General features: G+C 30.4%; 2 protein-coding genes, 1 long non-coding RNA gene and 1 pseudogene across 3 annotated transcripts; 2 read left to right on the top strand and 2 right to left on the bottom strand.

The window, feature by feature from the left end:
• Positions 1 to 1,871: 1,871 nt before the first annotated feature.
• On the top strand, positions 1,872 to 2,414 carry LOC106333312. The gene has a single exon (XM_013771775.1). It carries the CDS (start codon positions 2,021 to 2,023, stop codon positions 2,345 to 2,347), a length of 327 nt encoding a protein of 108 aa, XP_013627229.1. The 5' UTR covers positions 1,872 to 2,020; the 3' UTR covers positions 2,348 to 2,414.
• An 11,792-nt stretch (positions 2,415 to 14,206) lies between these two features.
• Positions 14,207 to 14,871, top strand: LOC106333136. Its single transcript, XR_001268302.1, has 4 exons — positions 14,207 to 14,221; positions 14,300 to 14,410; positions 14,498 to 14,563; positions 14,645 to 14,871. It is a non-coding gene; the product is annotated as an uncharacterized LOC106333136 (long non-coding RNA).
• A 194-nt stretch (positions 14,872 to 15,065) lies between these two features.
• On the bottom strand, positions 15,066 to 15,721 carry LOC106330344. The gene has a single exon (XM_013768826.1). The coding sequence runs from the start codon at positions 15,719 to 15,721 to the stop codon at positions 15,194 to 15,196; it is 528 nt and encodes a 175-aa protein (XP_013624280.1). The 3' UTR covers positions 15,066 to 15,193.
• Positions 15,722 to 16,447: 726 nt separating this feature from the next.
• The window catches only part of LOC106330343, a 1,201-nt pseudogene continuing 272 nt past the window's right edge, over positions 16,448 to 17,376 (bottom strand).

Here is a 17,376-nt window from a genome sequence, read left to right as displayed (position 1 = left end):
TTTTTTTGCTAAAACGGAATTGTTTTTCCATTGCATTCCTTCTCATTTTTTTTATTTTAGAGGAATATAGAAAAAATTTGTTCTTCAGTAAAATTGATAAGGAATCATTTTCTTTTTCATTCCTCTAATATTATTCTTCTGCATTTTTTTTTCCTACTCATTCCTAATGTTCCTTTAATGGTCACCAGTTAGACCCTAATAGTTTTCTACAGCACAAAAATAAAAGTTAAACAAAAATCCTAACATCTATATAAAGAATTTTTTACATCTAAAGACATTTTCTCACATTCAAATTACACTACAAAACACATATCACTTGCGACACACTTTCTTTTGTCAAAAAGATTCTTATGACCCTAAACTAAAGAAAACCTCTCTCCTTTTCTTATTTCATTTATTATTTTTCTTATTCTACTTTATGTTTATATTTACTTTTATCTCAAGTTCTAAAATATATTAAACAAAAATAATTGTCATAATAAACTATATATAAAATTTTCTATCTTTTAAGATCCATTTTCATATTATATATATATATATATATATATTATATATATATAATATATATATATATTAATGTGTAAACAAAACTAAATGTGGACGTGGACACCAAAGCGTGGATAATAGAATTCTAAATTAGTCGTGGACATTGATATCTTAACAGAATTATAAACTAGTTGTGGACATGGACAATATTTTTTCGATTTCATTCATCATCTCAGGATCTAAATTCAACTCTAATCAAATTTACATCCATCCACATCATGACAAAGCGCAAATTCCTTAGATCAAAAATCTCTGACATGCAAGATCTATTACTCTCCGACATAAGGTAAACGCTTCTTTGATTTTTCTCTGCTCATACTCACAATATCGTCTCTTTCTCATCTTGATTGAAGTTTAATTGCAGATAATTTATCAATTAGGATGAAGAAGCCAAGTGCTTGTGTTGGAGATAATATAGTCCGTGTCCATATTTTATGGTATAATTTTAGTAACATGAGACCATGTCCACATATTGTTGTATAATTTTATAGAATCAAAACAGAGAGTTTGTCCACGTTATCTACTATCAACATATTAACATTACATGTCCATACATTACTCATCACCCATCCACAAATCATCCATCCACAAATCACCCAATCACGCATACTCGTCCACAAATCACTCATCCACAAATATTGTTTCCATTAAGGATAAAATTGTCCACCATCTGTAGCTGACCCACAACAAAATGTGTCACATGTAAGAAGTGTCTCTAGAAGTAATAGAAAGTAAAAAAATGTCTCTTAGTGTAATCAACTCCTATATAAATCTTACAATATAGCGAAATTAATATGCTACATTATAATTATATAATGTTTGTAATGTAGTTTTTAGTCGAATAATCTGCCAAAGCACAGAATGGAAGTTACAAAAAGAAAGTTCTTCCATGAAACAAATTATTTTCCTGGTCTCCTGACACTCCACAGTCCACAACACCAATCTATATTTTTTACTAGAGAAAAACAAAATGGTGGTCGGCTGCTTTTGAACTTTTGAACTTTTATTATTTTAAAAGAACGCCCACAGATTTCTTTGCTTGCCAAATAGTTTTTTCTCTATTACAATACTATAATGTCAAAACATGGCTACGTAACTGGTTACTGAATCCACGATTAATGTCTCTGACAACAACGGTGATTGATTAGAAATTTACAAAGAAATTCAATGATTTAGACTAAATTACGTGATTTAGACTAAAATACGTGCATTAAGTAATACAAATCCAATGTAACCGTAAGACTGCTTTTACTACATTTGCCCAATAATATACATCGCTAGGGTGTAATAAAATAGTATAAATATTATTAATGGTTGGTTGAAAGTGTTGAGAGCCGGCCACAGAATGCAACAAAGTATAATACTATAAAGCAATTAGCTTTGGTGCTTTCAGTAGACACAAACCATTCACCATCAACCCCAAAAACAATTGTGTTGCTTGCTTCTTATATTGAAGCTTTTTTTTATTTCTTTTATGGAGATAGAATCTGTGAGATGCGAGTGTTGCGGATTGATGGAAGACTGCACACAAGCGTACATTAGTGAAGTCAAATCTAACTTTGACAACAAATGGCTCTGTGGTCTCTGCTCAGAGGCCGTGAGAGAGGAAGTGAGTCGCCGGAAGATGACTACCATTGATGAAGCTGTTAGGGCTCACATGTCCTTTTGTGGGAAGTTTAAAGATAATCCGGCGGTTCTTGTCGCCGACGGTATGAGGCAGATGCTAAGGAGGAGATCCGGCGACTTGACTTCCTCTGCTTCCAAGAAAGTTGGCAGATCTAACTCCACCAAGCTGTACTAGTTAATTATCTTTTTTTGTTTGTTTTGTTAATTGATTAATGTATAATAAATATTTGATGCTTTTTGTTTTTGTTTAATGTCATAACCGATGGTCGATGAGGCTTATAACTAATCAATTGATTATATTCAGACCTGTCAAATCATTTAGTTTAATCTCTATATAAACATTGATTCTTCTCTTTAACTATTAACAATTTGGTTAAGAGATCCGTGAGGCAAGTGGCAACCGTAACTAATGCGTAATCTTGAATTCATCGCAAAGGTCTTTTTATTTCTTCTCTTCAACTACTAAATTGAGCTCAACATTTTCATGAGAATGCGAAAGTTCTTTTCCAGTTACCAAAATCATCTCCAGCCCACATCTATAATCTAATCTATTAATTTAGGATCCTATTTTATCTACTATTAACAAGTCATACTAGAACCACTTAAAGAATTAGGTAATATAACATATTTGATTATTTACAATAATAATAAACCAACTATAAATTTGAATTTTTTTTAATTATAACAAAATCTGTTGAGAAAAAATCTAACAAAATCTTTACTAAAAATTTAAATATTTTTATACAATAACATATTAATTAATTTAGTAATTAGTAATATAATATTGTTATAAATCAATGTTAACTAAACTTTTATTATAAAACAAGAAAATAAAAATTATATACTATTCTTTATAAATTCTATAATTATATTCTGCATTATATAAAAATAGAAGTGCTATATGAATTAAATATGACAAAATTCTATTAAATAGGTAAATTAACAAAAACAATTTAAAAAATCATCTGAATAAATTATCACTCATCATTAAAGTGGGTTAAAATTTGTAAACTATATAAGATTTTTATACAAATAAATAAATTAAATATGTTAAATTTTAATATCTACAACTATATATTATCTTTTTATTTATTTTGAAACTCTCAACAATATATTGTTTAAAATGTTTATATAAAAATATAATAGTATATAATAATCTTTAGTTCGTATACTATTTAAAAAAATATGTTATTAGAAAACTATTAAATTTTAGTAATTCATTTAAAATATTAATGACAAATCAAATTTTAATTATATTTTTTATTTTAATTATAAAGAAATATGTTGAGAAAAAATAGAAAATATTACCAAAATTCAAATATTTTTTTATAAGATAGTGTAGTAACATATTAACAAAAACAAATTCAAAATTCATGTAATCTTCCAAACTGAAAAATAGTTGTGTAATTTTTTAAAATTTTCTTGACAAAATATAAAATTTTGAAAATAAATATTCAAACACAAAATGATATATTTTAAATTTTACAGAAGATGAAATCATAGATAATAAAGAATAACTTTTTGAAATGCAACAAGAAAAAAAAACTATATATGTTGTAAAAATTAAAGCAATCTAATAATTTGAAATCTTAATTAAAAATAAAAAGAAAACTCAATATTATAACATCCAAAATATCATATATCAATAAAATTTACTAAAATAATGTGTTATATGCTACTATATATAAAATATACTAAAATAATAGGTCTATATTATTTAAACAAAATAGTGTTTTTCCTTATAAATCCCGCTAAATACTAAAATAATATATGTTAAAGTATATTTTTTAAACAACAACATTTAAATATAAATTATCTTAAACATATTTCTTTTCTATAATATAAATAAATAAAATTTTAAAATATATTATAGAAAAATGTATAAATAAAAGAAAAAAACGTATTTTAAAAGAGATAATCTATTTGATTATTTTATATTATTATTTTATTGGACTTAACTCGAAAATATATTAGTAAATAACAAAGTAAAATGTATGAAACAAATCACTATATGTTAATAATGTCGAATAAGAAATATAAAAATAAATTATGAGTTACACAATATATAATAATAAAATGAAATTTGTATATTTAAAACATTTGTAATAATATCAAATATATTTATAAAATGAAAAATTATCCGCACGGACGTGCGGGTTAAAATCTAGTTTTCTTCTAAAATAGAGAAATTGTATTATCCTTTAGGGTACGCGTGTTTATATAATAGGCAAATGCTAATTTTGAGGAAAAAATATTAAAAATGTTATGTAACCTCTATATTTAAAGAAAAGTACTATTCATCTATGTTTTTCTTCAAAGATTAAACCTCTATTATAAATGCATACTTTTGAAATAAAACTGACATCTATAATATAATTCATCATCTAACAAGTTTTGAGCCTTAGAGGTTCATTCATCGCTTCAGGTTGGAAAGGAAACCATGTTAGTTCTTTTGCACATGTTACTTTAGTTTTTTCTGTTGCCGATTAACCAAGAGCTAATGGCTTTGAATACTCGTAACCTTTGGTCAGCTATTAACGCCGGGTTGAATTCAAGTCACATTAATCATGTTGGACCACGATTTTAAACTCATTTGTAAGTTCTTGGAGCCGTCTCTTGCTCAAATAGACAAAAGACTTCGAATTAAACTGAGGTTTAATTCTGCTTCGTTAACAATCGACTTTTTAAAGCACTGGTTCATTGTATTCTACGTACCAACATCTCTTGCGGTCTACATCAAATACATTGTGTACGCAGAGACGGCCTTAAGGCCAAGCAAAGCAAGTGTGAGCCTGCGGCCTCCAATTTCACAAGAAAACATATTTTAATTCATTTTGCGTTTATTTTAATGTGATTGTTTTCTTCAAACATTTATTGATGATTTTAGAGAAAATGTTAAATCCATAATGAATATGAAAAATTGGATGATGCAAATTTTTCCTGGGTGATGAAATAACTGATTCTCTATTTTTTTGTAAGCAATCTCTAATCACTGTCGGTGTTCATTTTTCGAACTGATGATGAACTACATGAAATGATAATGAAGTAAAAGATCATACTTTAATAATGTCTTGAGAAAATATGATTCTTTTTCAGAGACTTATGATTAAAGATCATATTTTAAAATGTCTTAAAAAATCATAAGAAAAAGTCGATGCAATTCCGAGTTCCACACTAAGTTAATATAGAAAACCCTAGCCGCTGCTGAATGCTCTCTGCGTGACTTTCCTTATTTTCTTCCCTCCCAAGTTAACCAACTTCTTGAAGCCATGCCATACGTTTTTTGTACAAGACTCAAAGGAAATTTGTACCTTCTTCTTTAGATGTAGTTTCGCTATGGTCATAATTCGGTTTACCTACAAAAGCAAGACAATGCGTGGCCACAATGGTTTATATAATGTCGAAAGAGAAGCATACAAATGAATAAAGAGAGTAGAAACATATACTAACCTCAAGATAGTAGTTTGAAACGTCGAATCCTTGAATGAGATCAGGTGTCAAAACCTGCTTAGCCGTATATAACCCCTCAATGGACTTGTCAGTTAGATAACGAAATTTTGGTTCCAGATAAGTGGTTAACGTTACACTTGCGTCTTTTTGGGATCCCATTCTGTGAAATCAAGGGAAGCATACAAATGAATAAAGAGAGTAGAAACATATATTAACCTGATCAAGATAGTAGTATGAAGCGTCGAATCTTTGAATGAGATCAGGTGTCAAAACCTGCTTAGCCGAATATAACACCTCAATGGACTTATCAGTTAAATAATGAAATTTTGGTTCGAGATAAGTGGTTAACGTTACACTTGCGTCTTTGATGCTTGGAATCCATTTCGGTTAAATCAAGGGGGAGGATCCTCAGATATCAGTATCAAGTAAAAGAACAATAGTTTGAAATAAAACTTTCAAGTAGAAAGGATAAGAGTTAGGACGTCTCTTTTTGGGAATATGAAAACTTTCAAGGTAAATCGTGAATCTCAACCTTTTCAAAAGTTGGACTAAGATGTTGCCATACAGTCATTAGATATGTCTGCAACCATCCAAAAAGGGATTTATTTAGAAAATTAATCACTAGGATTGTGTGAATATCATATTTGTGCCATCTTTAAGAATTACCTGAGTTTTATTCAGGTTATGACCCAGCTTAGACAAGTACCACTTCCCATAGATCTGAACACAATAAGAAAAAAGTAACAAAGCTTTTGATTAGCTACATAAAATTCTCGGGACACCATATCTTAGAAATGAATGAAAAGAGCAGAACCATATATTAACCTCAAGATAGTAGTATGAAACGTCGAATCCTTTAATGAGAGCAAGTGTCAAAACCTGCTTAGCCGTATATAGCACCTCAATGGACTTATCTGTTAAATAATGAATTTTTGGTTCGAGATAAGTGGTTAACGTCAAACTTTTTTCTTTGATGCTTGGAATCAATTTCTGTTAAATCAAGGGGGATAATTCTCAGATATCAGTATCAAGTGAAGTAAATGAATAATAGTAAGAATCTAAAAAAAGCACAAAGGACGTCTCTTTTAAGGGACTTCGAAAACTTTCAAGGTAAATAGTGAATCCCAACCTTTTCAAGAGTTAGGCTAAGATGTTGCCATAGATTCATTAGATATGTCTGCAACCATGCAGAAATGATTTATTTAGAAAATTAATCACTAGGATTTTGCAATATTATCATATTTGTGCGTTCTTTAAGAATTACCTGATTTTTAATCAAGTTAAGACCAAGCTTAGACAAGAACCACTTCCCATCGATCTGAACACAAAAAAAAAGAAGTAAGCTTTTTATTATCGACATAAAATTCCCCGGACACCATCTCTTACATTTTCAAGCTTATTATGTTTTGCAACTTCCTTATCTGCCAATTTAGGCAGAGTTTCCACTAGTACGTTTCTCTTGAGCAGCATTTCCACATTTCGTCTTAGTTCAAATATCAGCCGATGCTGAAGTTCGTAAACCTTTTCTTCTAATTCACTGGCGTGTTTCACCGGATTCTCAGACTAATTAAAGCATTAACATTAACAAAAAACAAATAAAGTCCTATATATCAACATCTTTTCACAAATAAATTAACAAAGAAAAATTACAAAAGCTCACTTGGTAAAAATCTGTGGCTCTGTCGGATTTCTTCCAGATAAATAAGAACACTGTCGTCAAAGGAAAAGCAAAAAGGAAAAATAACAAGCATATCAAGAGAAAATAAAATAAAACGATGCCGCTGACTAATAGCAAAAGTTGAAATAAAACGTTACAAGTGATTTCCAGAAACATAGTGAAAGTTGCGTTAAAACGTCTATTCATTGCAAAATATAAAATCTTAAACAAAAAAAAAAATCATTCCAAATTTCAACCAAAAAAAGCAAATATAACTTCATATGAAATTTGTGTTCCAAAAAAAAAAACTTCATATGAAATCTAATGAACTGCCCATTTATCCAGTTTCCTAAGCAATGCAACAGGGAAAATGAAAATTAAGAAAGAACAGTTTATACATTCGACTATCCGTTGGGAATTTATCTTAAAGTACGCTAGAAAATTGCATCGTTTACAAAAAGAAATTTGAACTTATAACAGTAATTGTTCTTTGAAGAAGAAGCTAGTGGATGATAGTTGACAAAAGTTACAAGCAAAAATGGAGAGCGATACGAGAAAAAGCTTTGCAAACGCCACTCGTTTTTCTCTGCCTAACGCCATTGGTTTTTCTCTGCCCCCTCAACTCTCTCTGCTGCATGCGTAGTTAATAACGAAGAAGACTCTTCGACTACTCAAGGCTATGCGATATCTATACAGTTTTACTTCCTCTTGGGCTAACTCTATTGGGCATTTTCGTTTGGGTAAAGCAATTTGTATTTTTGAAAGACTCCTTTAACTATCTCCAATACCACAATAGTAACATTTTCCAAAGTAAAAATTAAAAAATATTCATCAATGTTTACTCTATAGTAAAGTAAATCTAAAAGAGTATATTATTTTAAAATGTACTAGATTTTGATCCGCGTTTTAAAAACGAGTGATTATTTTTATTGTCAAAAAAATTATTTAATAAGAATTATAATTTTCTATATAATTTATAGATTTTAAGTTTTATACATAACTTATATTTATGTTTTGTATCTGGTTTATTTTAATTATTTTCTTAAATAGGAAAAATGTTGGATTATAGAATTTTAGTTTTTATACCTTAATTTTTTAAATAAAAGCTATAATTTTATTTTGGGATATAAAATATGTTTATCGTTTGAGTTGGGGGCGTTAAATTCAGCTTTTGGTTCATTTTCAGTTTTTTTTTTTACTTTATAGAATTAGTTACCATATTAAAACCATGTTATTAATTTGTTTTTTTTTTTGGTTTATTTGATTTTATACTAAGAACCATATATATGTTAATTTTTTCATTAATTTATGGATTTTAGTATATATGATTAGAAAACAAATTTGTTATTAAAATATGAAGATATTTTTGATACTCTAGATACTTTCAACACCTCTGATAAATATTTTGTATGTTTGATGGAATAACTTGCAAAAATATAAATCTAAAATATTTGTAATAACCCGACCATGTATAGTAAGATGATATAAATATTACCTAATTATATATTTTAAAATTTCAACTTTACCAATCTTTATTCATTATATGAACCAAAATTACATTAATATATATTATAATAACTTTTTAGTGATAAATCTGAAATTGTTTTTGAAATTATGTAATGGTTTTATATAAAATGAAATATACATTTAAATTTAAAATAAAAGTTATTGAAATGTTTACAGTCTCACGAAAATATAGAATAGTATGTATTTATTTGATTAAAATTAAATTTATTAAAGTATAAAGTTAGATATACATTTGATTAATAGTATGTATGTATTTATGTAATGGTTTTATATAAAATGAAATATACATTTAAATTTAAAATAAAAGTTATTGAAATGTTTACAATCTCACTAAAATATATAATAGTATGTATTATTTCATGAAAATTTATTCGGGATACTCTGTTGCCATACATATGGTGCATATAAGTTAGATATAGATTAATGAATTAGTTATAAATGTGCAGGATATGTTTAATTTTCTATGGAATATTTCCTAATTTATTTATTTTTTGAAAAAGAAAGCTAGTGGCAAAACTTGTAATATTTAAGATGAATCAGGGGTTATTTTCAATGCATAGATTACAGGGGGATTTACCAAATATTACTCGAAACTTGATTTTGATTGCAAAAGTATACCCAAACTTGAATCAAAAGCAAAAGTAACTCAAAAGCCTTGTGAAATTACAGCTAGTCCCTTGTGACCAAACAAAAAAAACAGAACTCATTTATATGAATATAGCTCCGCTAAGTCTTCTGAGTCTTCTGATATTCTGTAAGTTTTCTGGACGTCCACGGAAGTCGTCTGGTATAGTTGATCTTAAAAATAATTTATAAATTTTGTAAAAAATATTTTGATGAGCGAAAAATTAAAATCATGTAATTATAAACAGTTTTAAGTGATATAAATTAAAATATAATAAAATTGAATTGTTTTCAACATAGATGAGTGAAAGTAGTGAATCATGATATTTTTTGGTCTAGGGTTTGGCAACATATGTTGTAGTATTGTATGTATTCTTAGGGTTAGATTTTGGAAAGCTTAAATATTTTTTTGAAAAATTAAATTTTTACCTACATGTGATTATTTATGTGTATAGTAAACACTTTTTAAGTTTAATTTGATTTTATTAAGTGTTTAGTTAGTTAATTTAGTTTAGGGGTTATGTTTAGGGTCTAGACGATTTAACATGTAAGTCGTCTGGCGATTAGAAGACTTCTTTGAAAGTCTTCTAACTCCCGCTAAAAATATTTTAGTTTCCCCCTAAAAATATTGAAGTCTTTTGGGCGACTTACAAGTAAGTCGTCTAGTAAGTCTTCTGATCAAAAATATTTAATCCTATTGGAATTTTTTTCTCCATATATAAAGAAAAATTTACACTTTCTCTCTGCTCCTCTCAAATGGCTGCAGCAAAAATGATATGTTCCTCATTCTAAAACTCTCCAACCTCTCTCTAATCTCTTTGAACTTATAAACACCAAACTTTATATTAATTTATTGTTTTTGTCTCATGTCTTTCTTACTAGTTTATCTTGTTCTGCAAATTTTTCATCACATGGTTCTCATCTTCTACTCATTTAAAGGTAGATCTATTAATTTTAGATATGTATTTTTGTGTGATATATAAAGGTAGATCTATCTAATCTTCCACTCATTTTCTTTGTTTTTAAGCCATTTGAAAGTTTTTGGATATGCAGGTTTTTCAGATCTTGATCTGGATATGCAGGTTTTTCAGATCTGGAAGACTTAGTAGACTTCCAGACGATTTCCAAGAAGTCTTCCAGATGACTTCTAGGAATTCTTCTGACAGAGTCTTCTCTCATGTCTCCCTTTCATAATAGATCTGAGCGTTTTGGTAAGTTTTTATGTCTAATTTTTCTTCGTTTAGTAATGTCCTATTGCATAAAGTTCATACCTTTTTCTCAAACTAAAACTCTCCAAACCCACCCTAATCTCTTTGACTAGAAAACACTAAACTTTATATGAATTTTTCATTTTTGTGATCACGTCTTTCTCACTAATCTATCTTTTTGTTGCAGGTTTTAATCAGATCGTTCTCATCTTCCACTTGGATATGTACTTTGTGTGTTCTATAAAAGTATATATATCTAATTTTCCACTCATTTTCTCTGTTTTTAAGCCATTTGAACGTTTTTTGATATTATATGCAGGTTTTTCTGATCTGGGTTTGATATAAATGTTTTTCAGATCTGGATCAGACTTTAGGAGACCTATGGGAAGTCTTCTAAAATATAATGCGCTAGAAGACGACTTCTGGGAAGTCTTCCAGACGACTTCCGGGAAGTCTTCCAGACGACTTCCGGGAAGTCTTCCAGATGAATTCCGGGAAGTCTTCCAGACGACTTCCGGGAAGTCTTCCAGACGACTTCCGGGAAGTCTTCCAGACGACTTCAAGAATTCTTCCAGACAATTTCAAGAAGTCTTCCAGACGACTTCCAGGAAGTCTTCTGACGGGGTCTTCTTCCATATCAAATGGAGTCTAAGTTTTTCTTTGTAGAGTAATGATCTATAATAGTTTTGTTCGTGGTCTGTTTTGTGATTTGCATGTCTACTCCTTTTAGTTATGACTTTTTTTGTAAATTTGAAGAGATATTAATGAAAAATTTTGGTAAATATGTTCATTTTCCACAATATTATCTTGCCAAAATTACTTGACATAATCGAAATTGATACAACTTCAATAGCAAAACAAAATAAAACAAAAAAATAATCAAATTTATTACAACTAAGGGAGAAGAATTCTCAAGAAAACTTAGTCAAATTCACTAAAGATAACACATTACATAAGTTCAAAGCTAGAACACTTTCATTAGATACATAAGTAAAAAGTATATCTTATGATCTGAGAAAACACATTAAACCATGTTACTTGATATTCTTGAAGTTACTTAACACTTTGGAAAATAAAATAAACATATCTTAAAGTTACTTAACAAATTTACAAAAACTAACGTAGAAGACTTCTTAGCTAGAAATTTTACTAAGCATGAATGTTGGTAACCTCATAAATATCACCAATTAAGTTATAAATTTCATTCAGTAGTCTCAATATTGACTAATATACATGAATTAACAAAAAAAATTAAAAAGTCTTTATATTTTTAGAGAAAATGAAAGTTTATTAAACATTGACGCAGACAACTTCCACGGAGGTCGTCTGGTAGACTTCTAGGAAGTCGTTCATTTAGATTAGTTTTGTAATTGATTTTTAACCTAGACGACTTACATAGAAGTCATCCATCTTTGTTTGTTAAAAGAAAAATTCGAGACGGCTTCCATGTAAGTTGTCTAGGGAAAACGGGTTAGTTTTGCATTTGACCGGATTTTGTCAGAACCTGAGACGACTTCCATGTAAGACGTCTGGACGAACATATCTGGAAAAAAACTAATTTCATAGTTTCAACCAGTGAGATAACTTGTTTAGCACATAAAAATCTTCTCCAAGCACAAAGAATCTCAAACAAAAGTGACCAACCAAGAATCGTAAGCTTCAATGGCTCTATGAATCATAAAATTTTTAGAATCAAAATCTTGAGTTTTTTTTTGATGAATATGGAGAGAAAGTAAAGAGATGTTGTTTTTAGTTCATAAGAATTGAGAAATAAATAGCGTAAATCGATTTTTAGGTGCATTAAGAGTTTCAAATTGGTTGTACATGGTGGTTGGTGTATTGATGGCAATGTCAATTTGTGAATACTTGAGGAAGATGAAGGTGATAGAGTAAAATATGCATTTTTGAAAAAAAAAATAAAAAAAAAGTGATGGCATTTTCGTGAATAATATGAACTTTGGGGATGAAAGAGGCAAGTCAAAGTTCCAAAAAAAACATGGGTTAGTTTTGTGTTTGACCTCAAGTTTTGAGTCATATTTGCAAAAATCCCTAGATTTCATCGACCTGAAAGTATACTCATTCCGTTACATATTAAGTATCGTTGTATCAAAAAAATTTCATTCTAAAATAAATGTCGTTCTATGGTTTCAATACAATTTGTTTACTAATTTATCTCTTGTACCCTCAATTAAATTAAGATAAACATCTCCTAGAAATTATTTGAGAATCGATTTGTCATGTGTCATCACCACTATTATTTTGAAAGAAAAATGATGACATGGTACATTAAAAATGATGACATGGTTTGAAGCTAATTTGTGATATGGACATTTGGTTGATTTATTTTGTTGGTAAGTTTTTTTTCAAATACGGTAAGCACTCATATATCATCATTAATATAATAATAACTAATATAATAGTAAAAATAGAAATATAATATTATTTTACAAATTTTGAAATATTATTTAATTCTATTTTTATAATTATATATTTTTGTCACGAAAACATTCTTCAAATTTTATGCAGTTTTATAGAATTATAATTTTCTAATCCCAATACCATTAGTTTCTTTTTAATATCTACAAATTTTTAAAATATAATTTGTCTTACGTTTTGATAGTTATATACCTAACTAAATTATCTCTTATTTTTGTAGAATTTGATTTAATAGAGTTTTGTAAAAAAATTCCAAGATAATAATTTTAAATATATACATATATATTATTAAATGTAAATTTAAACAAAAATTATTATTTTATCTTAATCTTTACATATACTTAAATTAAATTTAAGATTAAATATTGTAAGTAAATAATAAAATTTAAAATATAGAGAATTTTATTTTAAAATATAATTTAAATTTTAAAACTTTTATTTATGTACATGATGCAGAAAAATACCTAGTAAATCTATACATATAAAGTACAGTTTCTTCATACCTGAAGGCGCCACATTGTCAATTCGAGCATCCTGGGCACGACACCTATCCCCTTAACCAAAACATATCATTTAAGTTAATTGAGTACGCAATTTATACGGGCTTAGCTATTGTTTTGTATTATGTTTCTGGGCTTGCCTGTGACACCTGCATCTTCTTCCCGAGTCACAAATTTAGGGTTCATCCGCTTTAGGACTCTTCAATTATGTCTGTTGACAATTGATATCTTGCATATTTCTAATGTTTTATCCATTCACCCATGTGCATTTTGATCATATAGATTATGATTTAGCCATGTTTAGGTTGCATTTTGCATACATGAGTCCTTATCAGGTATTGGAGTACCACATGGAGTTCTTGGAGACATTTGGGTGCAATTGGAGTCCAAAAGAAGTGTTTAAAGTGATCATTGGGCGAGCACCTTACCGGAGCGACCAGTCCGGAGCGACACCGTCAAGTCGCTCTGATCTCCCTATCAGAGCGACCTTACCAGAGAGACAAGGAAGAGTCGCTCGCGTTTTGGTCACCCGGAGATGCGAGAACGAGTCCGGAGCGACCTCTCGCAGCGACACAGCGAGGTCGCTCCCGAAGCATGGAGCGACTACTCGGAGCGACGAGCGGAGGTCGCTCAAATTTTCACCTCTGGTACCAATGTGTTTTTAAACCGGGATTAGTAGGGGATATGATGATTAATGTGTGTTTTGATTTGAGTGTTTTACACAGGTTCGGTTAGGGACTGAAAAGGGAGCTTTTGTGGTGAGATGGGCTATTCGTTTGCTCTATTTGATGCTTCTTGTTCTTGGTTTAACCAAGATTTTGCCAGTAACTTGCACAGTAAGTTAACACACAGATTTGAGAGAACATGAATGAGACGCAAGAACATCTAAAAACCTCTACTTTTGTTGTTGTTGGGTGTTTCAGTTGTTGTGTTTTCTGACACTACCAGTAGGGAATTTAGTGTCAAGCTATGTCGAAAAGCACCACAAGGTAAAAAAAGAAGAAGCAATAATATCTAAGATTTGAAGATTGAAAAATACTTTGTTTAATTATGTGAATCTTGAAATGCAGGAGAATGAGAAGATATTCATGGCCAAGTATTATTGTGTGAGACTCCACGCTTTGTTTGGAGCCGCGTTGTCGTTGGGACTCGTTATCGCTCGCTAAGATTTCACTTCTTTCGTTTGTCTTTTGGCCTTGTTGCATCTCAAATTGTTTACTTCATTTTTATGCTAAAATCAAACTGTTAGAAAGATATTCGTTAATTAACACATTAACACACCTGGTATGTTTATTTTCTCTTTCCTTTTAAAAAAAAAAGTTTGTATTTTTGGGTTTCTTGTATTACAAACTACTGAAAAACAGATATTTGTAAAAAGAGAAAACTACAAAAGGGAAAATAAAAAGAAAACATATTGCAGATCCATAATCATAAACTGGAACCTCGAATTTGCCAAAAAAAAAAAAAAAAACTGGAACCTCGAACATTAATTCCATAATCATCATATTTATAATCATAATCATATTGCAGATCCATAATCATAAAGGATAGTTTGAAATTTCCAGAAACCTAAACCATAAAGCGAGTCTTGAATCCAAAATCATATCGTAGATAGTAACCTAACCTCGAACATGGTTGGATAACATAAACTCTAGTGGGTTTGGATTCAGAAGCCGAATCTTGCAGATCACGTAATCTTGTTTCCATTTACTCGCAAGCCTATACTCTTCCATCACCCAAACCCTCTTGTCTCTTGCTCGTCTCTTCTCCTTCTCCTCTGCCTTCTCCCAGCTGAACTTAAAAAACGATTTTGGCTTCTCCTCATTCTTTTCACAGAACCTGAAAACTCTCTTGAACCCTAGAATCTCCACGCTCTTCTCCGACTTGATCAGTTTATCACGACCCATGATCCTCCAGCAACCAGAGTCACATCCATCGGTTTTACCAGAACTCTCTGTTCGGTTAACGAACAAGTATCGTCCATCGTGTAGGATCAAAGGTTCTTGAGTATTGAAATGCGTCCGTGGGTTGACGCAGTACACGTCTTCGCTTCGGAGGAAGTTGCTAGGCCACTTGTTTCTTTTATCGAGCATCATCTTCAGATAATAACCGACGGTTTCATCCTCTGGTGGATAAATCATCGTCATGATTCTTCTCTTCTGCAGATGTGTAGGGGGGCAACTCAGATTTTCGTAGTAGAAGAAGAAGAAGAAGAAGAAGAAGAATTGCAGAAAGTGATCAGGCGAGAGAAACAAGAAACGCAATAAACAAATGAAAAGGGAGATGTAAGCAGGTTGAGTTTCTTGGGAAAGAAGTTATTGATATAGACGTTCTTTACTTCCTTGGTATTGTTATATACTAAATTCTTGTATTTTTTTTACTAGATTCTTCTAAATTCTTGTATTGACAGATTACTTTTAGAAGAATTTAGTCTCAAAAAAAAAAAAGCAAGATTAAAATTATATTATCGTCATCCTCCCACATGAGTAAAATTAAATTTTAAAAGAATTTAAACTGACAGATTCTTCTAAACATATTAACATATTTCAAAAAATATAATATTTGCTTCCATGGCAAATGAAAAATTAAAATGAACTATAAATATGGAGGTTTCTTGACATTTGGTTTATAGTCAAGATAGAAGTTATATATTATCATTCTCCCACATGAGTCAATGATTATACGAATACTTTGTATTTAAATGAAAACAAGCATAGTAGCCCACAGTTCTTATAGAGCTGACCTGAAAAAGGAGAGAAACGGTCACCGGTTCAAAAGCTATCGATTTGACTCAAAACAAATAATCCAGAAGCTTTAGTAAAAAGACTTCATCAAGACTCATGCATTAAGTGAATAGTTATCTTCATAAAATATCATCGGAGAACACATTTTGTTACTGACTTTCCGTTCATTGACGAGACTGAGTACCAGAAACATATAGTGCTAGTTTTGAAATCCATAAGATCAGACCTGCTCTGAGTTCCACTTCTTGTTGAACTCAATGATATCCGACATGGTCTTTTCTAAGGCATACACTTTAGTAGCATAAGCGGCAGATTTTTCCTTCTCGATGTTCAGTTCAGCTGTGAGATTCTTGACTTGTTTTTCGAGTTTTCGGACTCTTGAACAATGATCATATGTTGTTTTCCTCTCCAATGAAACTTCAGCTTTGAGATTCTTGACTTGATTTTCGAATTCTTGGACTCTAGAGACATTATCATATGATGTCATCCGCTTAAATGAAACCTTACGAAGCTTTGTCTTCAACCAATCTAGCTTGAAGCCTGCTTCTGTAAGCTCCATCAACTCGTTGCCAGCGATCCATAGCTCAGTCTCAGAGATGCTATGTGGAGGTTTTCTCAATGTCTCGATGAGATGTAATAGGAATATCATGTATGTCGTCTTCACTTGTTGGTTCTTTGGTTTGAAATTTACCGCAATGTCCGGATGCTTCTCGAAAAGCCTACTCACTAGAACAGCCTGTCAACATGAGAAAAGTGACATTATGTTAACAATGAATGGGAATCGAAAAAAAACGAAGACAACATACAGACTTTGTGGTGCTTGAGATGGGTGAGGAAGCTCAAGATCCCTTAATCCTTGGAAGGCCTTTCTTAGCTACAACATGAGCTATTGTTAATGTGAAAGAGGACAAGATTGATCTCCACTTGGGTAAATGGCACATTCTCCACTTTGACATCAAGGTGGTAATGAAGAAAGCAACAGTTCAAGGGCAAGTGTTCTACATTGAAGACATGGACGCCCTTGCTGATGAACTCCTTGAAGAATTGTCACTAGAGGA

Source organism: Brassica oleracea, chromosome C3 (assembly GCF_000695525.1).
Source record: "Brassica oleracea var. oleracea cultivar TO1000 chromosome C3, BOL, whole genome shotgun sequence".
Lineage (NCBI taxonomy): Eukaryota > Viridiplantae > Streptophyta > Magnoliopsida > Brassicales > Brassicaceae > Brassica > Brassica oleracea.
Note: the sequence above shows the minus strand (reverse complement) of the source record. Positions and strands in the feature narration are given on the sequence as shown.

Coding starts and splice junctions, on each gene's coding strand:
- LOC106330344 (XM_013768826.1), bottom strand. CDS start 15,721: ATGACGATGATTTATCCACCAGAGGATGAAACCGTCGGTTATTATCTG.
- LOC106333312 (XM_013771775.1), top strand. CDS start 2,021: ATGGAGATAGAATCTGTGAGATGCGAGTGTTGCGGATTGATGGAAGAC.